Consider the following 20,839-nt stretch of genomic DNA (forward strand, 5'->3'; position numbering starts at 1 on the left):
AAAATAATACTGCAACAGCCACTGTGCCCGGTTTCTGTGCCTAGATGTAGAACTGAGTCACGATGACTTCTTTTTCAAAATGGATTTTAATTAATCCGCCCACACTGTCTTTCAGAAAGGTGGTATCAGTATGTTTGCCCAGCAGAATAGGTGATTGTTTTTTCCCTAAAATTCCCCCAACCCTGGTTGTCATCATTTCTCTTAACTTTTGTCACTCTGAGGAGAAGAGTAGTTTGGCACTTGTCTTAACAATGTCCACTTTGAATAGATTTTCCTTAACGTGGTTCATTTGTATTTCTTCTGTAAGGAAGTACTTGCTCATAACCTCACTCCTTTTTTCTATTGAAATATTCATTTTCTCTTATTATTTAAAAAACTTTTTTTTATATGAACTCGAATAACCCTGTATCTGCCAATTAGGAAGGAAACCTTAACTCAGAGTTGTGATTTGCCTTTAAATGTTATTTGCCATATCTTTTTATAATGTCCAAGTATTAATTTGTATATAGGATGACCCAGCATTTTTCCCTATATCGTTTCTGGCATTGGGGCCATGATTAGCAAGTTCTACTCTAGGCGGGCCTGGCTGGCTCAGTCAGTTAAGCATCTGACTCTTGCTTTCGGCTCAGGTCGTGATCTCACGGTTTATGAGTTCAAGCCCCGCACCAGGCTCTATGCTGACAGCGTGGAGCCTGCTTGGGATGCTCTCTCTTCCTCTCTCTCTGCCCCTCCCCTGCTTGCTCTCTCTGTCTCTCTCTCTCAAAAAATAAAATTAAAAAAAATATATTTAAAAGAAGAACGTTCTACTCTAAATGACATAACTTTTATTTTTATTTCCTTTTAGAAGTTTGCTATACTGCTATTTGATGTCTATATATATATAGACATCGAATTATATATTAAATATATATATAATTAAAAGTCAAGGAAACAAGATATCGTGAATGTTGATTACTAATGATGGCAGACATTCATTAATACCATGTAACAGGCACTTCTATAAATGGAAGGGCTTAATCATTTATTCCCAGAATAATTGTATCAGTGATCCATTGTTAGCTATTTAAGAAAGGAAAAAACTGAGACTTTTAGAGCTTTAGAAGTTTCCTCAAAAACTTCCCCTGGGCACCACGGACCCATGTTGACTCGGCAGAGAACAGCTCAGAGCCAACCCCAAACTGGAGGCACCTAGACATAATGGTATGTGGGCAAAGAGTGATCTTGGGGGACTGCAAGAAGGAGGCGTCCCTTCCCAGGGGTCAGCAGCGACCAGACAAAGGGGACACTGGTGTGGGAACCAGTGGCTGCACACCCTCACACAAGTTGACACACATCTACGCCCGCCGGGGCCAGAGCCTCCCTTCCTCCCCCTCAGAAGGGTGCCCTCCACCCCCGCATTTTGTCTGTAATTAGGTTAAGAGAGGAAACACTGAGCCCAGCTGAACGCCAGGAAACGAACCGCCAGGAGCTTGCCTCTGCAAGGGTGTACGCTTTGGTTTCCTGCCCTGTCCCCGGGCCAGACTTCAACAGAAAGTCCCCGTCAGAAGTCAGGAAGCTGGTCTGGTTACATCTTTACATCATCACGTGACTTTGAGCAGGTCAGACTGACCCATCTGGGCCTCAGTTTCCCCACGTGGGGGGAAAACAAAGCACACCTCCCTGCCAAGCCCACTGTGGAATTAGGAGAAAGCACACACGAACACCCTAGGTGCGCTGATGGGTGCAAACGGGTAGTGGGCGTCGTCTTGAGCAGTCCTTTCGGTGCCACAACCCCATCCTGCTTTTCCCTGGTCGTTTCTAGGAAAGAGAGTCAGGTGCCTCCCATGCCCGTCCTCTTTCTGCCCCTTCATCCTTATCCTCAGTCTCTGCCCCCTCTCACTGCAGGAACAGGGCTCTGCGCCCAGGCAGAGAGGAGGGCAGGAGTGGGGGGCGGGGTGCAGGGGAGCAGGGGACTTGGAATTAACACCCTCAATACGTTCAAATTCCCTCTTCAGGCATGAGCTCTGAGTAGAGTTCCCTGGTGGTCGCATGTGGAGTTACATGTTAGCACAGGGCTGTGGGTCCTGATCTCTCTCTCTCTCTCTCTCTCGATCCCTTCTTTCTCCCAACATTTGTATGTTTCATATAAAACCTCTTTATAAACTGCATCATTTTTTAAAGCTTATTTATTTATTTTGAGAGAGAGAGAGAGAGAGAGCGAGAGTGCATGGAAGGGGCAAAAAGGAAGGGAGAGAGAACCCTCTCTCTCAGCACAGACCCTGAGGCAGGGGCTCAGACTCACGAACCGTGAGATCGTGACCTGAGCCGAAATCAAGAGTCCGACGCTTAATCGACTAAGCCACCCAGGCGCCCGCGTCATTTTTTAAAAGTCGTTCCCTAAAGATGCTGGAGCCCTGCATCCATCTACGCATCAATGACACAAACAGCGCTCTAGTGCCCACAGGCAGGAGTCGAGGATTCACAGGAGACTGGTGGTCCAGGCTCCTGTGTTCCATCCCCCATTGACCCGTCCCTCCACCCAGCCGGGCTCTCTTTGCCCCCAGCTCCACTCTCCCTTCCTTTGCCAGGGACTCTCCCTATACTTTCTTACCCCTCCCCTCTCCCCTCCAGCACCCACAAAGCCTCCCAGGGAGGAAACATGTCAGTGACCCACCAGGCAGGACCGGGCTTGAAGTTTCTGACGACCCCCAGGGCCAGTGGGGTTTAGTGGAGTCTCGCACAGACCTCCAAGTGCCCCTGAGCTGGTCACCCACCTTCAGCGTGGCTCGCCCTGAAGAGAGGGGCAAAGCCAGGGTCTTGCAAAGAAGAGGCAGTGCACAGAGGGAGGAGAGTGGACAGCCCATGACCACAGCTTCCTCCTGGCTGTCCCAGCTCCTCCCCCAAGGGCAGGCCCTGAGGGGGAAGGGGCAGTGGGGCACAGAGGAGAGAAGCAGCCTCTATGGACACCCAGGAGCCGTGCGCCACGCAGGGCTGTTCCCTCCTGGTCCGGATTTACAACTGCCACCGTTGGTCTCCGCTTGCCTCTGCCGGCCAGGTCGGCTCTCCCCGGGTCTCCCACTCCCCAAGCTGCCCTTGGCCTTTCTCATTTTATCTATCTCGGAGGTGCTGGGAAAGCTGAGGAGAATCAGACCAGCTCCAGGTTCCCTCTCCCCAGCGTCCCCCATGTCCCCTGGCACCAGCACGAGAAGAAACGGCCACATGGTCCAGAGAGCCCCGCTCCCACCCCTGCTGCTCCTGTCACTGTTGATCCCAGGTGAGGAGGAAGGCGAGAGCCTGGGGAGGAGAGGCGAGGGTGGTACAGGGACTACAGGACCGCGGGCTCCGGAGCAAGTGCTCTGTGCCCGGGGCTGCTGGAGGAGCAGTTCCTGGTGTGGCCCTGACCTGCTGCCTCCTCTCCAGGCTCGTGGGCTGTGCCAGAGGCACAGCCACTTCACCGAGTGGCGGGACAGACGCTTTCTGTGAGATGCCAGTACCCCCCCAAGGGCTGGCCCTATGAGAGGAAGAGCTGGTGTAAGGAGCTATCGGCGTCCAAGTGCACCAGGTTAATCACCAGCTCCGGTCCCCGCAGGCTGGCTCAGGCCTCGCGATTCTCAATCTGGGACAACCCTAGCACCGGCCTCTTCATTGTCACCATGACTGGGCTGAAGGAGGAAGATTCAGGACACTACTGGTGTAGAATTTACCATGCTTCCGGCAACTCTGTCTCTAAGTCCATAAGGTTCTATCTGACGGTGTCTCCAGGTAAGCCTCTTCCTAGGGGTCCCCTGGCTCCCTTTGGGTGCCTCCTAGTTTCTTAGTCATGAAGCCAGGCTGCCCCCCCCATTCAGATCTCCTGGGAAGGTTGTTGGGAACAGGTGTCCCAGGGACTTGAATACATGTACACACACACACACACACACACACACACCCCTCACTCACTGTCTTGATGATTTACAAACCTCGTCAAAGGTGCCCAAACAGATCATGGGAGCATTCTGACCCTGAGCTCATATGACCTGGCCACAGGGGAGCCCGAGACTGCCTGGCATTCTTAGAGAAGGCACCTGTACCTGGCACATAGTAGGTGCTCAGTAAATGTGTGGCCCTGGCCACAAACCACCCCCCGCCCCACCATATTGGTATCATGTTGGTCCGTCTATTCTTCCTGGCCCAGATCAGGGGTCAGCAAACTCTGGTCTGAAAGCTAAGGATGATTTTTAAATGGTCGGGGGGAAAAAGTCAAAGAAAAATAATATTTTGTGTCACACAAAATTACAGGAAATTCAAATGTCAGTGTCCACAAATAAAGGGTTTTTTGGAACACAGCCATGCCCGTATGTTTATATATGATTTAAGGCCATTTTCATGCTACAGGAGCAGCTGTTCCAACAGAGACCATATGGCCCACAAGCCTAAAGTAGTTACTCTCTGGCCCTTTACAAACAAGTTGGCCAACATGAGTCTGAATCAGAGCTTCTCAAAGCATCTGTGGTTGCAACGGACTGAATGTTTGTGGCCTCCACAAAGTCATGGGTTGAAATCCTAACCTACAATGTGATGGTATTTGGAGGTGGGGCCTCTGGGAGGTGATGAGGTCATGAGGGTGGGGCCCCTATGAGTGGAATTAGTGCCCTTACCAAAGAGATCTCCAGCAAGCTCTCTCCTCCTCTTTCTGCCATGTAAAATGATAGCCTGCAGAGGTAACTCTCCAGAACCCCACCACACTGGTACCCTGACCTCAGACTCCCAGCTTCCAGGGTAAGAAATAAATTTCTGTTGTTTCCAAACCACCCAGGCTGTGACACTTTGTTATGGCAGCCCAAGTCTTGTTAAGACAGTGGTGGAGGACCTTTTCAAAACATCTCCAATCCATCAATGACTATCTTCTGGTAAAACACAATAAAAATGAATTACTAGAAAAATTAAATGAGAGAAAAACACACACATACAAAGCACAAGCCCAAAATGCTGATTTGATTTTACAGGCATAAAATTACTTTTCAACAAAGACAATCAGAACAAACATAAGGGGGAAAAAAGTTCAGTTATAAAAACGGTTCCCATTGATTATTGAAAGTATGCATGTGGGTGATGGATGTTGTTGTTAACATTATAGCTGAAATCCAAGAAGGAATTCTAAATCAATTCCTACAAGCTCAATATTTTTATTTTTAATTTTTACAAAAGGAAGCGAGCGATGCTATATTTTCAAAATGCATCCTCGATCCTTCATCAGGGGCTAGTTCCAAAATTTTATCTTATAAAGCTCTGTTTACATTTGAAATACCTGTTGATGAAAAAATGGTCTCTGGTTTTATGAATTTCCTATCATGTATCTTCTTTGGACAGATAATAAAAGGCAAAACATTCCATCAAACTATCCAGGTTTCTCTACAAGCACTTTTGCAGACAAGATCACCTATTTTGCTGATAATTGTTACTGAATTAAGAACATGTCATGAAAGTTTATAGAAACTATCCTTCTAAGCCTCTTTTGTTTTGGCGCTTAGATCTCATTTGCCGTTTAAAAATATGTTGCGTCCTTCCCTGGCATGGAATAGCCTCAAAGCTGTGATATAACCAAGCCTGACCATGTGATTCCCATCTTTAAAAAGTTAGTACTGACCTGGTTTCTATCTTGCCAAGATAGTAGGAGTCCTTTTCGTAGCTCAAACATTCTCAACAGAACTGTCACCCTCAGTAATGAATCAGTGCAACCTGGCTTACAATAACAACTCAGAGGGGTTTCCACATGATCACATAATAAAGAGAACGATTTCAAATTCAACGCGTTCATCTTCATGTAATTCACGATTTTTCCCACTTTGGTAGGCACGCGTACAGCTCAGCTGATATTTTCTCAGAGCAAGAATTTGAAGGAGGCGGTGCACTGGCTTACACTCTGATGCAAGTCTCCTTCATCTGAAGGACTGCTCCCACGTGTTTTCCTGTCACATAGCAGCTATCAGAACATACTCGGATGCGAAACTGGAGCCCCAAACCACTGGTCGATAATAAAATCCTTCATAGTTCTATTCAGCTCAGGGCTAGTTGTGTTTTTGACAATGAAACGAAATGATACAGAGGAATACCTTCCTATCATCATGTTCAAATTGCACGTAGTCTAAAAAGAATAACTATGTTTGCGATGTGCGTGCATTTTGCTCAAGTTGCCGTGAAAAACACCTTGCTAACTTTATTTGTCCCAGGAGTTGGTCTTCCTCCTCATTAGCCAATTCCTGAGTATGTTGAGCTAATGTGTCAATAAAGTGATATTTAATTTCCCTTCTTTGCCACAGACTAGCTCAACAAGGTAGAGCAGACACCTCTGTTACAGCCTTTCGATAATGTTTTGACACCTGTAGGTAGACATTTTGTCTTAGCAACAAAGCATTACTTTACAAGAAGCCCACAGAACTCTAGAGTTACTAGGTGAAATACTGACTGCTTTGAAGAAAGTTGTAATTCAGGACTCTTTTAAAAACAAATAGCTCATTTTGAACTTGTGGTTTAATGTTTTGTAAGTGTCACTTGCTTTCATGATGTACTTGTTCCTTAGCCTCTTCACTGAACCTCAACAATGAACTCAGTGGGTTTGAGTGCCTCACCATTCATTAGAACTACAAACCTCATGCTATTTATGAGTGCCATAGTTTCCTGTTGCTGTCATCACAAATTTCCACAAATGTAGTGGCTTAAAACCACACGAATTTATGACTTCACAGTTCTATAGATCAAGAGTCCGGCATGGGTCTCACTGGGCTAAAATCAAGGTATCAGCAGCAGGCTGTATTCCTTTCTGGAGGCTCTTAGAATCTACTTCTTACGCATTCAGGTCTTGGACAGAATTCAGTTCCTTGTAGCTATAAGACCAGAGTCCCGTTTTCTCACAGGCTGCATAACTGAGAGCTTTCCCAGCTTCTAGCCACTTCCACACATTCCTTGGCTTGTGGCCCCCTTCCTCTGTCTTTAAAGCCAGAAGCCGTTTTCAAGCTGCACTGCTCTCTGACTACAGCTGGGAAACATTCTCTGCTCTTAAATACTAATCATTAGCTCAGGTTCGCCCAGAATATCTCTCCACTTCAAGGTCCTTAACCTTAATCACATCTGCAAATCCCCTCTGGCCATGTGGGGTGACACTCACGGGCTCCTGAGATTAGGAAGTGGACAGGGTTCTGCTTTACCACAGTGAAGGATTCCATGTTCAGACATAACCAATGCAAACCCTTTGGAATGATCTCAGAAGGAAAAGCATCTTTGGAATTAATTCTGCTATCACCATTTGGTTTATTATTACTGCTACATCCCGAAAAGATGGGGCTTTTCTTGACACAATGCTCAGTGACTTTGTTTTGCTCTCTGTTAATTTAGTACTAGAATTAACTAATCACTAGTCTACATTAGCTAATCATGTTAAACTCTAATTTAAAAAAAAAATGGATAGGGGCACCTGGGTGGCTCAGTCGGTTGAGCTTCTGACTTCAGCTCAGGTCATGATCTCATGGGTCGTGGGTTCGAGCCCCCCATCGGGCTCGTCAGCCCGCCAGAATGGATCCCACTTTGGATCCTCTCTCTCTCTCTCTCTGCCCCTCCCCTGATTGTGCTCTCCCCAAAATAAGTAAATATTTTTAAAAATAAATTCATAACGGATAGATTGAAAATGTCGATGATTATAAAAATTTATAAAAATAACTTTTTCAGGTCTTGATACACTTTTGGGTTATAGTCGAGCAACGAACCTTCAGGGATCACGGTCCTGCTCTGCTGCTGTCATGCAGCCTGCCCCATGTGTTACTCTCCGTGACAGTTTGCCAGTACCAGACCGGTTTACTAATCACATGCTTGGACCTTGAGGCAATGTCAGATTGATAAATTCCAAGATCCTTACTCCTGATTTCTATATTTACCTTGTGCAGGCAGGTTATAAATAATTTGTGGACCAGCATCCACCCACAGATCCCACGCTGTAGCTCAGGACTAGAATTTTCCCTGAGTGTCATGAGAACCTCTTCTAGGTTGGGCACACGGGTTGCTCCCAGTAGTCACTCTGGGCAGCCTCAGAGAGAGTGCCCTTGTGGGACAGGGTCATGGCCACATGTCCATTGACCTGGGACTCTCTCCAGGGAAGCCCCTGGGCCATGGGATGTCCCAACATGAGGTACCCTCTCCCCCATGCCTCTCCCAGCCCTTCCCTCAGCTGTTCCCTTCATGGATCCTGGGTGGATGGGTATATAGACCTAGCTGAGGACACCGAGAGTCCCCATTTCCTGTCACAGCATTGGGGCTGACAGCACTCGTTTCCCTTCTGGGCCTCACCCATCCCCAGTAGTCATTATTCTCTCTTCATCCTTAATAGCCCCTATCACCTTTCCAGAGATGGCCTCCCACCAGCCTCCATCAAGAGCTCTGAGCACTGGTAAGTATGGGGAGGCAGGGCAGTGGAGGTAGGGGACAGGGAGCTCGCAAAAGTTTCAGAATCAAGAGGGGGCCCCATAAAATGTACTTACCCAGATCATTGAGGCAGTGGGGTCTGCAGAGGGACCCAGAGTTCTGCGGCAGAACCAGGAAGGACAGGGGTGGGAAAGCAGTCTGAAAGTTCCCCGGGGAGGAGCCCCTTCCCCCTAATAGCGCCAGAAGTATGAGAATGGGAAGGGATGTCAGAGATGAGAGCCACTTAAAGACAGTGACTGTTTCCCCACTTGGGGAAGCTCGGAGCTAGACAGTGCCCTTCCAAACATGTAGACATGCTTGGAGAGAAGCCCCGGCCTCCTGACTCCCATTCCAGTGCTCTTCCTGGAGCCAAGAACACCTCCACAGGCACTGAATAGAGCCTAAACCACAGATCTGTCTAGTCTTAAGCCATGGGACTTCATAGCCCAGTCCCGACCCCAGAATTGGTTTTTTCCCAGGCTCTGAGCTTCTGTTCCCAGTTCAGCCCAGGTCCCCATTCCAGCTTTCCTGCCAGCTAGAACAGATGTGCTGTCCCTCCAGCTAACTCAGATTCTTTTTCTTTCTCTGACAGCTTCCGCCTCCACGCAGGCCACCCGGGCTTCCCGTGGCCTGATCTCATCACAGACCCAGAGCTGTGTGTCCTCCACTGGAAGAGCCAGAGAGGCCCCCAGGACTTCCTCTGCCATCACTGCCCCTTCACAGTGAGTTCAAGGGTGGGACCCTCACGCACACGGCCCTGGCTCAGGGGCCCACAGCAGAGAGCTGCCACCCCAACCGGCTCCCCTCCTCTCTGTTTTCTGTTCTCCAGGCAACAAAACTGCACCCTCCACTGTCACCCTGCAGCCCCCGGCGCCCTGGTCTCCGTGCTCTGTGGACTCCTTCTGGCCAAGAGCGTGGTGTTGTCAGCCCTGCTTGTCTGGTGAGTGGGTTTGGGTTGGGCTTGGGAGAGAATGAAGCAGGGAGGGGCTTCCATCCCTGGACAGATGGTCAGACAGGGAATCAGCCAGTGAACACAGAGGCAAGAAAAATGATCCCCAGCAGGGCTGTCCAAATTAGACCCTCACTGACTGCCTGCTCACCACAGGATCACCTTTGTCTTTCCAAAACTCAGATGCTTTGTCCACATGTTTCCGCCTGTTTTCTCCTCCCCACTTCTCCTCCTCCTTTCCTTCCCCTACCCCTCTCCCCCTCTGATTCAGTATCACTGACCTGTCCAACCAGGAAATCCCTCCCACTGCCTGCCCTTCCAGGAATGCCTGCCCAAACCCAAGGCACAGCCCCTTCCCAAGCGGTGACAGAGGGAGGGTATGCACAGGAGGGAGGGTCACGTCCAAGGAGAAGGGGATGCACAAGGCAAAGGTAGGTGGGGCTGAGGGAAAGGTGTGGCGACAGGGACCCATCAGGCAGAGCGCAGGCTTGCTGAAGGGGGGACAGCCTGTGGGGAGAGGGCAACAGGCTCAAAGAGCGGGTTTGAGTCACTTCCTGTATTTCTTCGCCCCTCCCATGTTAGGGCCTTAAGGAGTCGACATGCGCAACACAGAGGGAGGTCTCTGATGCACCCAGCTCGGTCCAGACTCCAGGCCTCAGGGCCCAAGAAGGATGGCCAGTATCCCCCAGGCTCCCCAGGGGCGCCTCCCTGACCTCTGAACCCTTCGCTCCTTGCAAAGAAAAGGCGGAAGTCCCCCAGAACTTGATCCAACACCCTTGGCTACACCCCTCACTCCAGTGTTGAGGATTTCTCAGCCTGGCCTCCTCCCAAGGTCCAGGCCCACGGCTTGCTCACACACAGCTGGCATCTGGGCCAGCACCATCCAGGGATGGGAGCTGAAGACCAGTGCAGTGGCTGTCCACCAATCTGGAGCCACCATGGAGGGCCACTCTGACCCCATCATCTTCTCCCCTAGGCCTCCCCCTCATCCTCCTGCTCCCTGCCTCCTCCTCCTCCTCCTCTTGTCCTTCCCCCTCTTCCTCCTCCCCTCCTCCTCTCCTTCCCCCTCCTCTCCCTTCTCCTCCTCCTCCTCCTCCCCTTCCCCTCCTGTCTGTGGCCCCACAGCTCAGCCAGGATCCCAGGTCACCCCCAGCATTTCTCTCTCCATCCCTGTTTGCTCGGCCACACTCTGCCAAGACCTCTGTTCTGCTGCTCTCTGTGGCTTCTGCCTCTTCCTCCTCTTCCTCCCCCTTTGCAAATCCCCAGCCCCTGGCACCTGTACCCAGGCCACTCTTTCAGTCACCTAACTGGCGTCCTGCCTTTGGTCTCCACCTCCTAGATTGTTCCCCCTTGTCCGTCCTTTCTCAACAACACCTCTGTGCATTTTTACTGCACAGGAGGTGGGGGCCTCTGCTCTGCCAAGTTCAGCCACCCTAGTCACCATCATCACGTCACTATGTACCACGCTTACTGCCCTTGAAGCCACCAAGATGGCCACAGGCTCTGGCGAGGAGTCGCCCCCCCCCCCCCGTCCTGCACAAGCTGAGTGGGAGGCTCCACAGTGGAGACCACCCTGGTCTGACCCGAGGCACTGCCCCTCGTAGGACTGCTGTGTCTCTGACACTTACTATCTCGGTGTCGGACTTCCCAGACTGAGCCTCTAAATTTATCTTTTCTCTCCTGTCCTTCCTCTATTTTTCTTTATTCCTACTTTCTGGGAAAGTTTCTCAAGGTTGCATTCCGGTTCTTCTATTCAAAGATTTACCGTTTATGCTCTCACATCTTAAAATGTCTAAAGGGTCTATTTGTGCTCCGAATGTTCCTTTACGACACGTGTGTTTGCTTTGGCGACGCCACTTTTTCTCGGGCAGTGTTAAAGTTTTAACTTTTGAGGGTTGTGGTGTTTTATTTTTTTAAGCCTTGTCTGTTTTCTGTTTCCCCCAAATACCTTTTTCTATCTTTCGTTTTCTCCTTTCATTGACCGCTGTCTTTCCTCAGAACTTTCTGGAAGCCTCTGCTGCTTCTTGGCAGAGCACCGGTATTTAAAAGCTTGGAGGCCCTGTGTGTGTTGCAGAGATTTGTGGACTCTACGTTGATTTGGCAAGGGTGTTGTTACGGGCTGTTATGTGCCCCCCTCCATTTATATGTTCAAACCCCAACTCCTAAGGTGATGAGGGAGGAGCCCTCACAAATGGGATTCTGCCCTTACAAAGCTCCTTACAAAGCTCCCTGGCTCCTTCTACTCTGTGACGATGCCGTGAGGGGACAGCCCTATAGGAACCAGGAAGGTCTCACCAGACACACAATCTGCCAGCAACTTGGCCTCGGACTTTCCAGCCTCCAGAACTGTGAGAAGTAAGAGCTGCTGACGCCCCTCGGTCCGTGGCATTTTTGTCTCAGCCACTAAGCGGACTAAGACAAGCACCGCTTCATTTTTTTCTGACAGCTCAGTGTCTCCAAAAAGGTGCTTTGAACCGTCCTCCTGGGGATATAAGCCTGGTTCTAGGCACCAGCTGTGGCAAAGCAGCTTCCGTTTTCACTCACTCAGGCCCCAGGTGGAACACAGTGTCCTTCTCCAAGGTGCCTGGTGCCCTGGGAGGGCGTCTCTGTGACAGACCCTCCTCAGAGACTAACCTGTGGGTTCTCTGTCGGGTGAGAGAGAGAGAGCGAGGAGGGAGAAAGGATGGGGGCAGCTGACCCACTCACTCTGTCTCACGGGGGGGCAGAGAAGCTAGGAGCCAGACTGCTTCTCAACCCCAGTCCCCAGCTTGTAGTTTGCATCCTGAGGTCCCCCCACCTCCGATTCCTAAGGCTTCCTGGGTTTCTAAGGTAAAAAAAAGACTTGCTTCTTATGTCTCCCTCCCCCACGTTTCTCTGGTCCGTTAAAGTCGTCCAAATGTTACCCAGCTTTAAGACTTCCATGGAGCTCTCCCTTCATCCTTGAGGATGGATTTATGCAATTCTTGCCCATTTATCACCACTTCCCTCACACAGCTTGCCCATCTCTTCAGCAGGAGCAGAGGGGCCTCAAATTTTCCATTCAATCACCCCTTCCAGCTCCCACCACCCTGGGCAGGAAAGAGCGAGATCCCAGATCTCCACTTGCTCCTGTAAAGACTCCTGGCCTCTTCTCCACCCTCCGTCACAGCCAGTGCTGGGACCCCCAGACCTGCGGCTTCATTCCTTCCTTCCCTGCCCACCCTAGTCCCAAAAGCCCGGGGCTCCCTGGTCCGCCCTCATCACCCAGGATGGCATCTCAGTAAGACCTTATGAATTCATCAGATGAGCCCCATTTCCCACTCTTCCCCAAATTTATACGTCTTTTTTGCTCTGCCCTCTGAAACATGAGCCCTTGTGAGCTCAACTTCTCTGAACATCGCCTTCCTACTTTCAAGGAAATCTGTGCCTCCTAGGAGAACACTGCTCTCTCTGTCGTTCTGGCCCACGGTGGCATTTCACTCTCCTTCACCACTAGGCCGGGGTGGGGGAGGGGGGGTCCTTTTCACTCCTCACTGCCGCTTCCTACCTTTTTATCCTCCCTAAAGCAGCCCCACAATCTGAATTCCTGCCACCGGATTGTACCGTAGACCACGTCCATCAGTGTGGCATCTCTATGTAATCGGGAGTCCCCCTCTTCTCACCGGTCTTAACCCCTGGCTCACTGTCACTTCCCATGGCTACTGTCACAATGCTTGGTGAGCTGAGGCCATTTGGACTCATAGATGATCCTTCCAAATCCCTGGCCTCCTGGTTCCTGACCTCCTCTCCTGCAATGATCTCGTCCCCTTCTCTGTCTCAGCCTCCCATTCAGTTGGTCAGCAGGAATAGCAGCTCCCCTCCTTGGTCTCAACTCTGAGCACCCACCTGCCAGCCCCCACCTGTCTCTCTAGCTCAAGCCAACCTGATCATGGTGTCTCTTCAACACCACTGGGATCCATGACCCTCTAGTCCTGCCAGCTCGTCCCTCTCCCTTACCTCACTCGTGCCTTTCTTTCCCTTGGATTCCATGGCCCATACTCACAATCACTCTTTGGCACAGAGTCTCAGTTCCTCTTCCCCCCCTCTGCTGTCATTGAACTCTCCTGGCACACCTCCAGCCCTGGTTGTATCCAGCTTTCCATTTCTCCATCCTGCAGCTTGTCCTAAGGCTGAATGTGGCCGGAGAAAAGCAACTTATCATGCTGAAGTGTCTCCCTGTAACCACATGGTCTCCACCCTAGACTTCTATTTCATGCCATCCTCTGGTCCCTCAAACTCCAGTGCCCACTCTTCACCCTCTGCTGGTGTCCTTGCACCCAAACTCACTAAAAACAATGAGGCCTATTCAGTCCCGCTGCACCTGTCAATCATCCCCCTTCTTTACCCCAGGCTCACTCTCTTCTCCCAGTTCCCAATGCAGGCCAAATTCTCCACATAAGACCCATCCCATCTTCTTTTGTCTACACAAGAAAATCGCTCCAGAAGTTCTTTGCCCTCTCACGTGTCACAACAGTCAGAATATAAACAGGCTTAAGGGCGCCTGGGTGGCTCGGTCTGTTAAGCGTCCGACTTCAGCTCAGGTCATGACCTATTGGTCTGTGGGTTCAAGCCCCACGTGGGGCTCTGTGCTGACAGTTCAGAGCCTGGAGCCTGCTTCGGATTCTGGGCCTCTCTCTCTCTCTCTCTCTGCCCCGCCCCTGTGTACATTCTCTCTCTCTCTCTCCCTCTCTCTCTCTCAAAAATAAACATTAAAATTTTTTTAATAAATAAAAATAAATGGGCTATGACATATTTAAAAACCCTCTCTTGACCCCATAGCATCTCTACCTACTCCTCCACATTCTATTGCCCTTTACAACCCAACCATAAAAGGAGTGGAAACACTCTCAGCCCCCAATGTATCTCTTCTTGTTGTCTCTTGAACCCCCTCCAGTCGGGCCCTTGTGCCACTCCCTGCAACATCTTGCCACAGTGTCCAGTGACTTCCACATTGTTAACTCCATAGGCCCATCCTCAAAAGTCATCATATTGAAAAGATGAACTGTGCTGGATGTGACCCACCACACCCCCTTCTTGAAATGCTTTGTTCCCTTGGTTTCCAACAACCAACAACAAAATCATGTTGTTTGCCTCCCAGCTCATTTGATGCTGTGTAATCAGTTACCCAAAAACTCCGTAGCATAAGACTACAAATGACATGTTTATGATCTCAAAGACAGCTCTGGGGGGAGTCAGAAATCTGGGAACATCTTAACTGGGTGCTCCTGATTCAGAATCTCACATGCAGTTGCAGTCAGGACATCGGTGAGAACTGGAGTCATAGGAACACTTGACATCTTGGACCACTTCCAAGATGGCTCACCCAATGGGGATGGCTCACCCACACGGTTGTCAAGACGAGGCCTCAGTTTCCCACCATGTGAACCTTACTTCATGATGTGGGAGATCACAGAGTGACCGATCCAAGAAAGACTGAGGAGGAAGTCATGGTGCCTTTCATAACCTAGTCCCTGAAGTCATACATCGTTACTTCTGCCATTCTATTCATTAGAAGCTGGTCACTGGGGCCAGCCCACACTCAAAGGGAGAGAGATTGGACTCCATCTCCTGAAGGAAGGGATACAGAACCACACCGTATATACTCTGGCCACAAATTATTGACATTTCTCCCACATTCAAAATACACTCATGGGTGAAAGGAGTTGAAAGGTAAAAATGAAAGAGATACACACATCCCCTCCCCCAAAGACCTCCGCAAATCTCACCCAATTGTGGCATCAGCTTTAAGTCCAGAAGACTGTCGTATAAATCAGGACCAGGTATGGCAGAGGAACCTCAAGGACAGTCCCTGGCATACAGCTGCTCAGTTTTCAGTATGAGGACCCATGGGCTGAAGAGACAAGTTATCTGCCAGATGCAAACCCAACATACAATGGTGATACTGGCCTGGGATAGCACCGAGAGACATCCCTGGTCAAAAGAGGGGGAGACTGGAGGCAAATGGAGCACTGATCCACAGAAAAACTGGAGTTCAGCTGGGCAGATGTTGGAAATTCCATGATCTGGACTCTGGGCTACATGTACCTGGGAATAATTGATCATGGGTCTTGGCTCCACCCCCTGGGGTCTTGCTTTCCCCTCTGAGGCATCCTTCACCTTCCAGGAAGGCAGTCTATATGTACAGCTTCATAGTTTTCTCAACTGCTTCTTTCCAATAGAATCTGGGGGGCACAAGGGTCTACAAGGGTCTTTTTTCTTAGTTTTATACTCTGGTCCTTTCAGTCCACACTGGTAGTGTTTTGTGAATAGCATTTTCTTTTAAAAATGTGTGGGTCTCCTGTGAATCTTATTGAAATCCACTCAATTAGACAAAAGCCACACTCACAAATGTCTTCATTTGTGAAGATAATGTCTCTTCTGTACCTTGGGCTTTTGCTGAGAAGCTGAGGGAAAATGTCTTTTAACTCTTTAGAAGCCCTCTAGTTTCATTGAAAGAATCTGTGAGGCACATACTGTCAAGCTCCTTCGAGGGTATTAATTACCTTTCTCTTCCTAAGGTCTCAACAAGGGATTTCACAGTCACCTTTGGTTTCATCTTTAGACCCTATTTTCCTGACAGCACTCTGGATTTCATTTTAGCCTCATTACTGTCCAAAGATACCGAGAATTTCCAAAGCCATCAGGTTCTGGCTCCTTCGTGTTGAATAACCCTGCCTATAGTTTACGTCCCTGTTCTCACATTTTCCAATAAGCCACAAGAAGAAACCAGGCAGCATCCTCAACACTTTGACCGGAAATCTCGGCTACACCAACCCAGTTCATTAAGTATTTTTTCTACGTGCCACATTACTGCAGGTGGCAATGCTGCTAAACCTTCTGCCACTTCATCGCAAGGATCCTTTTTCCTTCTCCGCTACTGGCTAAGCGAGTTTGGAGAACATTCTTAAGGTCTGTATCAATAGAAAAAGGAGAACTGATAATATCCACGTTACCAAGCTATTTGCATTTCTAAGTAGGATGATATATTCATAAAGCATCAGGCATACGGAGGACACTGAACAAAGGCCGAGCTTCAGAGGGAGTGGGGTAGAGTAGAAAGAGGACCCACCTGTTACACAGCAGAGGCAACTCAGAGCTGATCTCGGCTGGAGGGACAGATAACCTACGGGGAATGGACTCCAGTCTTCTTGGTGGAGAGCAGAAGGGAACCCAGGAAAGAATCAGGGTGAGGAAACTGACTAGGCTGGCTGAGAACACATGCATATTCACTACCACCCCTCTTCTGGCCAACAGTGGCCAGAAGTGGCAGCCTTCTGGGGCTCCTGGTGGCTCAGTCTGTTAAGCGTCCGACTTTGGTTCAGGTCATGATCTCGCGGTCCGTGAGTTCGAGCCCCGTGTCGAGCTCTGTACTGACAGCTCAGAGCCTGGAGCCTGTTTCAGATTCTGTGTCTCCCTCTCTCTCTGACCCTCCCTCGTTCATGCTCTGTCTCTCTCTCTCTCTCAAAAATAAATAAATGTTAAAAAAAAAAAAAAAGAAGTGGCAGCATTCCTCCTTGCCAGGAGGCTGTGGTGACCAACCCGGTGTAATGGGACAAAGAAGGGGCTGCCTCTGAATCTGGTGCCATTCTGTAGCAGTTCCTGCCCCCCCACCCTGCTCTGGCTGCAGGTGGGAAATGCACTGGAAACCCTGCTGGAACTCAGGAGCCCAGATGCCAGTTAAGCCACCTGCTTCTTCAGCTGGTCATTGACCTTCTCCAGACCCGTATCCTCACCTGTAGGGAGATACATATTACCACCACACTGCTGTGAGGATTTAAATAAACAGTGCAAGTGGACAAGCCTTGCAAGTTATAAAATTACGTGAATATATATTGTGTCCTAAGTTTTCTTCCAATTCTAAAACTGTCCTGGATACGCACATTTGATCTCCAGAGGACCAACTTTTCTGCTTTGCCCTGTTTTCTCCACCGTTGCTTTTCTTCTTCTTCTTCTTCTTCTTCTTTTTTTTAAGTTTATTTATTTTTTAGACAGAGAGAGACAGAGCGTGAGCAGGGGAGGGGCAGAGAGAGAGGGAGACACAGAATCCGAAACGGGCTCCAGGCTCTGAGCTGTCAGCACAGAGCCCAACGCGGGGCTCGAACCCACGAGCTGTGAGATCATGACCCGAGCCAAAGTCGGACACTCAACCGACTGAGCCACCCAGGCGCCCCTCCACCATTGCTTTTCTTTATCCTCCGTTCTCCAGTTGGCCCCCGGATGCCCTGGAGCCCCCGTGGGTACTGTTCTGAGCAGGGACAGGCGCTGCACGTAAGCCCAGTGAGTGGAGGGACACAGGTGAGCAAGGCTTAGAAACGAGACCCTGATTAGTTTTCTGGGCTCAGCCCCGCATAAGCTGGTGCAAGTCACCGTCCCTCTCTGAACTTCTGTCTCTTTCTCTGGAAAAAGAAGGGGATAAAGATCAGTTCTGAAGCCCCTTCCACAGGAGGCTAAGCTGATGAGCACGATACAGACACTTTCTGGTGCCCAACTAGGGCTGCCGAGGACAGAGCACCATGGGACACAAAGGAGCCAGCAGCTCTTGAACACAGCTTCGAGTCCAGGGGCCCCTGCAGAAGATTCCAGTGGTGGCTGAGGGAAGGAGCACTGGTGTAGGAGCAAAGTTGGACAGGAGGTGGCTGGGGAGGGATGGAAGAAGCAGGACACTAGTGGGCATCAGAGAGTGGCAGAAGGATCCCAGCAAGGATGGGTGTGATATTGCAATTTATAATAAATGTGTATTGTGATCTTTATTCATGGTTCCTGTTCACCGCTGCCGAAATCCTTGGAATTTCCTGAGTGATCAAAGCCTCATTTGCTCCTGAAATGGAAGTATCTTTTGTCACGTCTGGTCTCTTGGTTTCAGTTCCCAAAATGGCTTCAGAGCCATAAGGGTGACATGGGTGCCCTGTTAGTCATAACAAGCCGTTTGCCACCACCTCTGAGTTTATGCTAACAGGGTGGTATTTGGAAATCCCCAAAGGAAGGGGGCTGGTTGCTAGGGAAACCAACCATGATTAGAAGGTCGGAACTTCTAATCCCATCCCCTGATTTCCCGGGAGGGGAGAGAGGCTGAAAGTTGAATCAATCACCGACAGCCAATAATTTAATCAATTGTGCTTATGTAACGGAGCCTCCAACAAGAAAGGAGGGGGCTTCTGGAGCCTCAGCTTGGGGAACCAGAATGCCCCCACATGCCGCTGTCCCGGGCCCAAAAGCCACGGGGACAGAAGCTCCTGCGATTGGAAACTCACCTGTGTATTGCTTCATCCGGCTGTTGATTCGTACCCTTTAATATCCTTTGGAACAGACTGGTAATCCTTTGTAATAAACCAGTAATCTAGTGAGTAAACAAGTTTCCTGAGTTCTGTGAGCCACTCTACAAATTAGTCGAGCCTGAAGAGGGGTTGTGGGAACCCCCAGTTTGTAGTCCAGGACCTGTGACTGGCATCTGAAGTGGGGGCGAGCCCTTCACCTGCGGGATCTGATGCTAACTCCAGGTCAATACTGTCAGAGCCGAGGTAACGTGTGGGACACCCAGCCAGTGTCCATGAAGAACTGTGTGAATTGCTTGGTTGGTACGGAAAAAAACTCACAGCTTAATGAGTAACTTTGCTATGAAGTCGCATCAGTCTTTGGAGTGGCCATCACCTCACGTGCTCCCTAGAGAGAGCACAAAGTCCCAGGAAGGCACTGGAGCCCCCTGTCTCATCGCCACTCACCCCTAAGAGTCTGGTAGCATGCTGGTACCCAGGGACTGTTCGGGCTCCCAGGTTTGGGTTTTTTTTTTTTTTTTCCCTCAGAAATCCACCTCTGTTTCCCAGTCCTCAGCCTTCCTTCTGGGCTCCTCTGAGGACCAGGATCCATACCAGGCCCAATGTGGGAAATTCTGGTGAAGTCAGCCGACTTGCTTGGGCAGACCTGAACTTCTGTTCATAATGGAAATGCTGAACATACTGGAGAAATCTGAATACAGACTGGGTAGTACAAGCTACTAAGAAATGGGGGAGAGGGGGTTGTGTTTTATTTTTATTTGTTTGTTTGTTTATTTATTTATTTATTTATTTTGAGAGAGAGAGAGAGAATGAGAGAGCAAGGGAGGGGCAGATAGAGAGGGAGAGAGAGGATCCCAAGCAGGGTCCCCACTGTCAGCCCCCAACGTGGGGCTCGAACTCACAAACGGTGAGATCATGACCTGAGCCGAAATCAGGAGTCCGGAAGCTTAACCGACTGAGCCACCCAGGCGCGGCAAGAAATTATTTTTAATTACATTGGCTATGATCATGTTAATTTGCTATGTAGCAAGAAGTTCTTTCTTCTTCTCTTCGGAGCTGCATACTGAATTATTTAAGGGTGAAATGTCAGGATATCTGCAATTTATTTTAAAATACTTCCTCATAAAAAATACAGTGAGTTAAAAATAAAGAACTGGAGTGGAGTACTTGGACTCAGCTCCAACGAGTGTCTGCCGTAGGCACATCTGTCTCCTCTCTGGAAGTTAGACAGATGTTCCCCCCGCCCCAAACCCCCTTCCCATGGAGAGATTACAAAAAAGCATGCTCCTAGGCCCGCTGATTAGAAAAACGCACCCACTTCTGGGGCCCAACTCAGCCCCACTGGGGCCCCTGGGCAGCCCCGATGACCGATGCACCCAAGGGTTCCATCCAGGTGTCATCCGATGGCAGAAAATGCAGCCACCATCGAAGCCACAGTCCTGGTGATGCGCTCACATCTCTGTGAAGCCCTGAAATTGATGTCAGTCAGCAGATCTCTGCAAGGGCTGCTCCTAGAATTGCACATACCACACCAGGTTTCTTTGTTTTTTTCTTCTCTTTTCTTTGTAGATTATGTATAAACATCAACATTTTCTTGATTCTCAAAGCCCTGGAGTTCATTAAAGGAAACTACGTTAGATTCTTTCAACTACTTGTTGTCTCAGGTGACATTTGGCAAGCCGCGGGAGGTTGGGTGTAGCAGGGACTGAGGTACCGGCAGTGGCCCCAGCGCCCCAGGCTGCTTCCGTCCACCTGAGCCAGCCGCACCCCCTCCCACCAGCCCCCCTGGGGACCGCTGCCCAGCACGCTCTACCCCCTTTGCTCTCAGCTCTCCTCTCCCCACCTTCGCCCCAGCCCCTCCCTGCACCTCCCATCCTTCACCCCGCACCTCTTCCCCCCTCCGGTGCCCACAAAACCTCCCAGGGTGGAAACACATCACTGGCCCACCACCTAGACCTGGATGTGACTCCTATGAGACCGAATGGGACTTAGGACTGTGGTCAGGACCCAAATGACCCTCTGACCGTGTCATGTCTCTAGCCCATCCTTCTGGGAGAGAGGGGTAAAACCAACACCCAGGAAATGAGAGTTTGCAGACAGACAATGTGCAGAGAGAGAGAAGAGAAAGAGTAGGACAGTGCTGAGTTGACCACAGTTTCCTCTGGTGACTTCTCAGCTCCTCCCCTGCCCA

At 49.8% G+C, this 20,839-nt stretch overlaps 1 protein-coding gene across 1 annotated transcript; it reads left to right on the forward strand.

Moving 5' to 3' along the window:
- Positions 1-3,198: 3,198 nt before the first annotated feature.
- On the forward strand, positions 3,199-17,057 carry LOC115514915 (natural cytotoxicity triggering receptor 2-like). Its single transcript, XM_030317071.1, has 6 exons — positions 3,199-3,253; positions 3,400-3,741; positions 9,002-9,131; positions 9,239-9,349; positions 10,759-10,776; positions 17,018-17,057. The coding sequence occupies exons 1-6, from the start codon at positions 3,199-3,201 to the stop codon at positions 17,055-17,057; spliced, it is 696 nt and encodes a 231-aa protein (XP_030172931.1).
- Positions 17,058-20,839: the final 3,782 nt, after the last annotated feature.

This window comes from Lynx canadensis, chromosome B2 (genome assembly GCF_007474595.2).
Source record: "Lynx canadensis isolate LIC74 chromosome B2, mLynCan4.pri.v2, whole genome shotgun sequence".
In the NCBI taxonomy this organism is placed as follows: Eukaryota; Metazoa; Chordata; class Mammalia; order Carnivora; family Felidae; genus Lynx; species Lynx canadensis.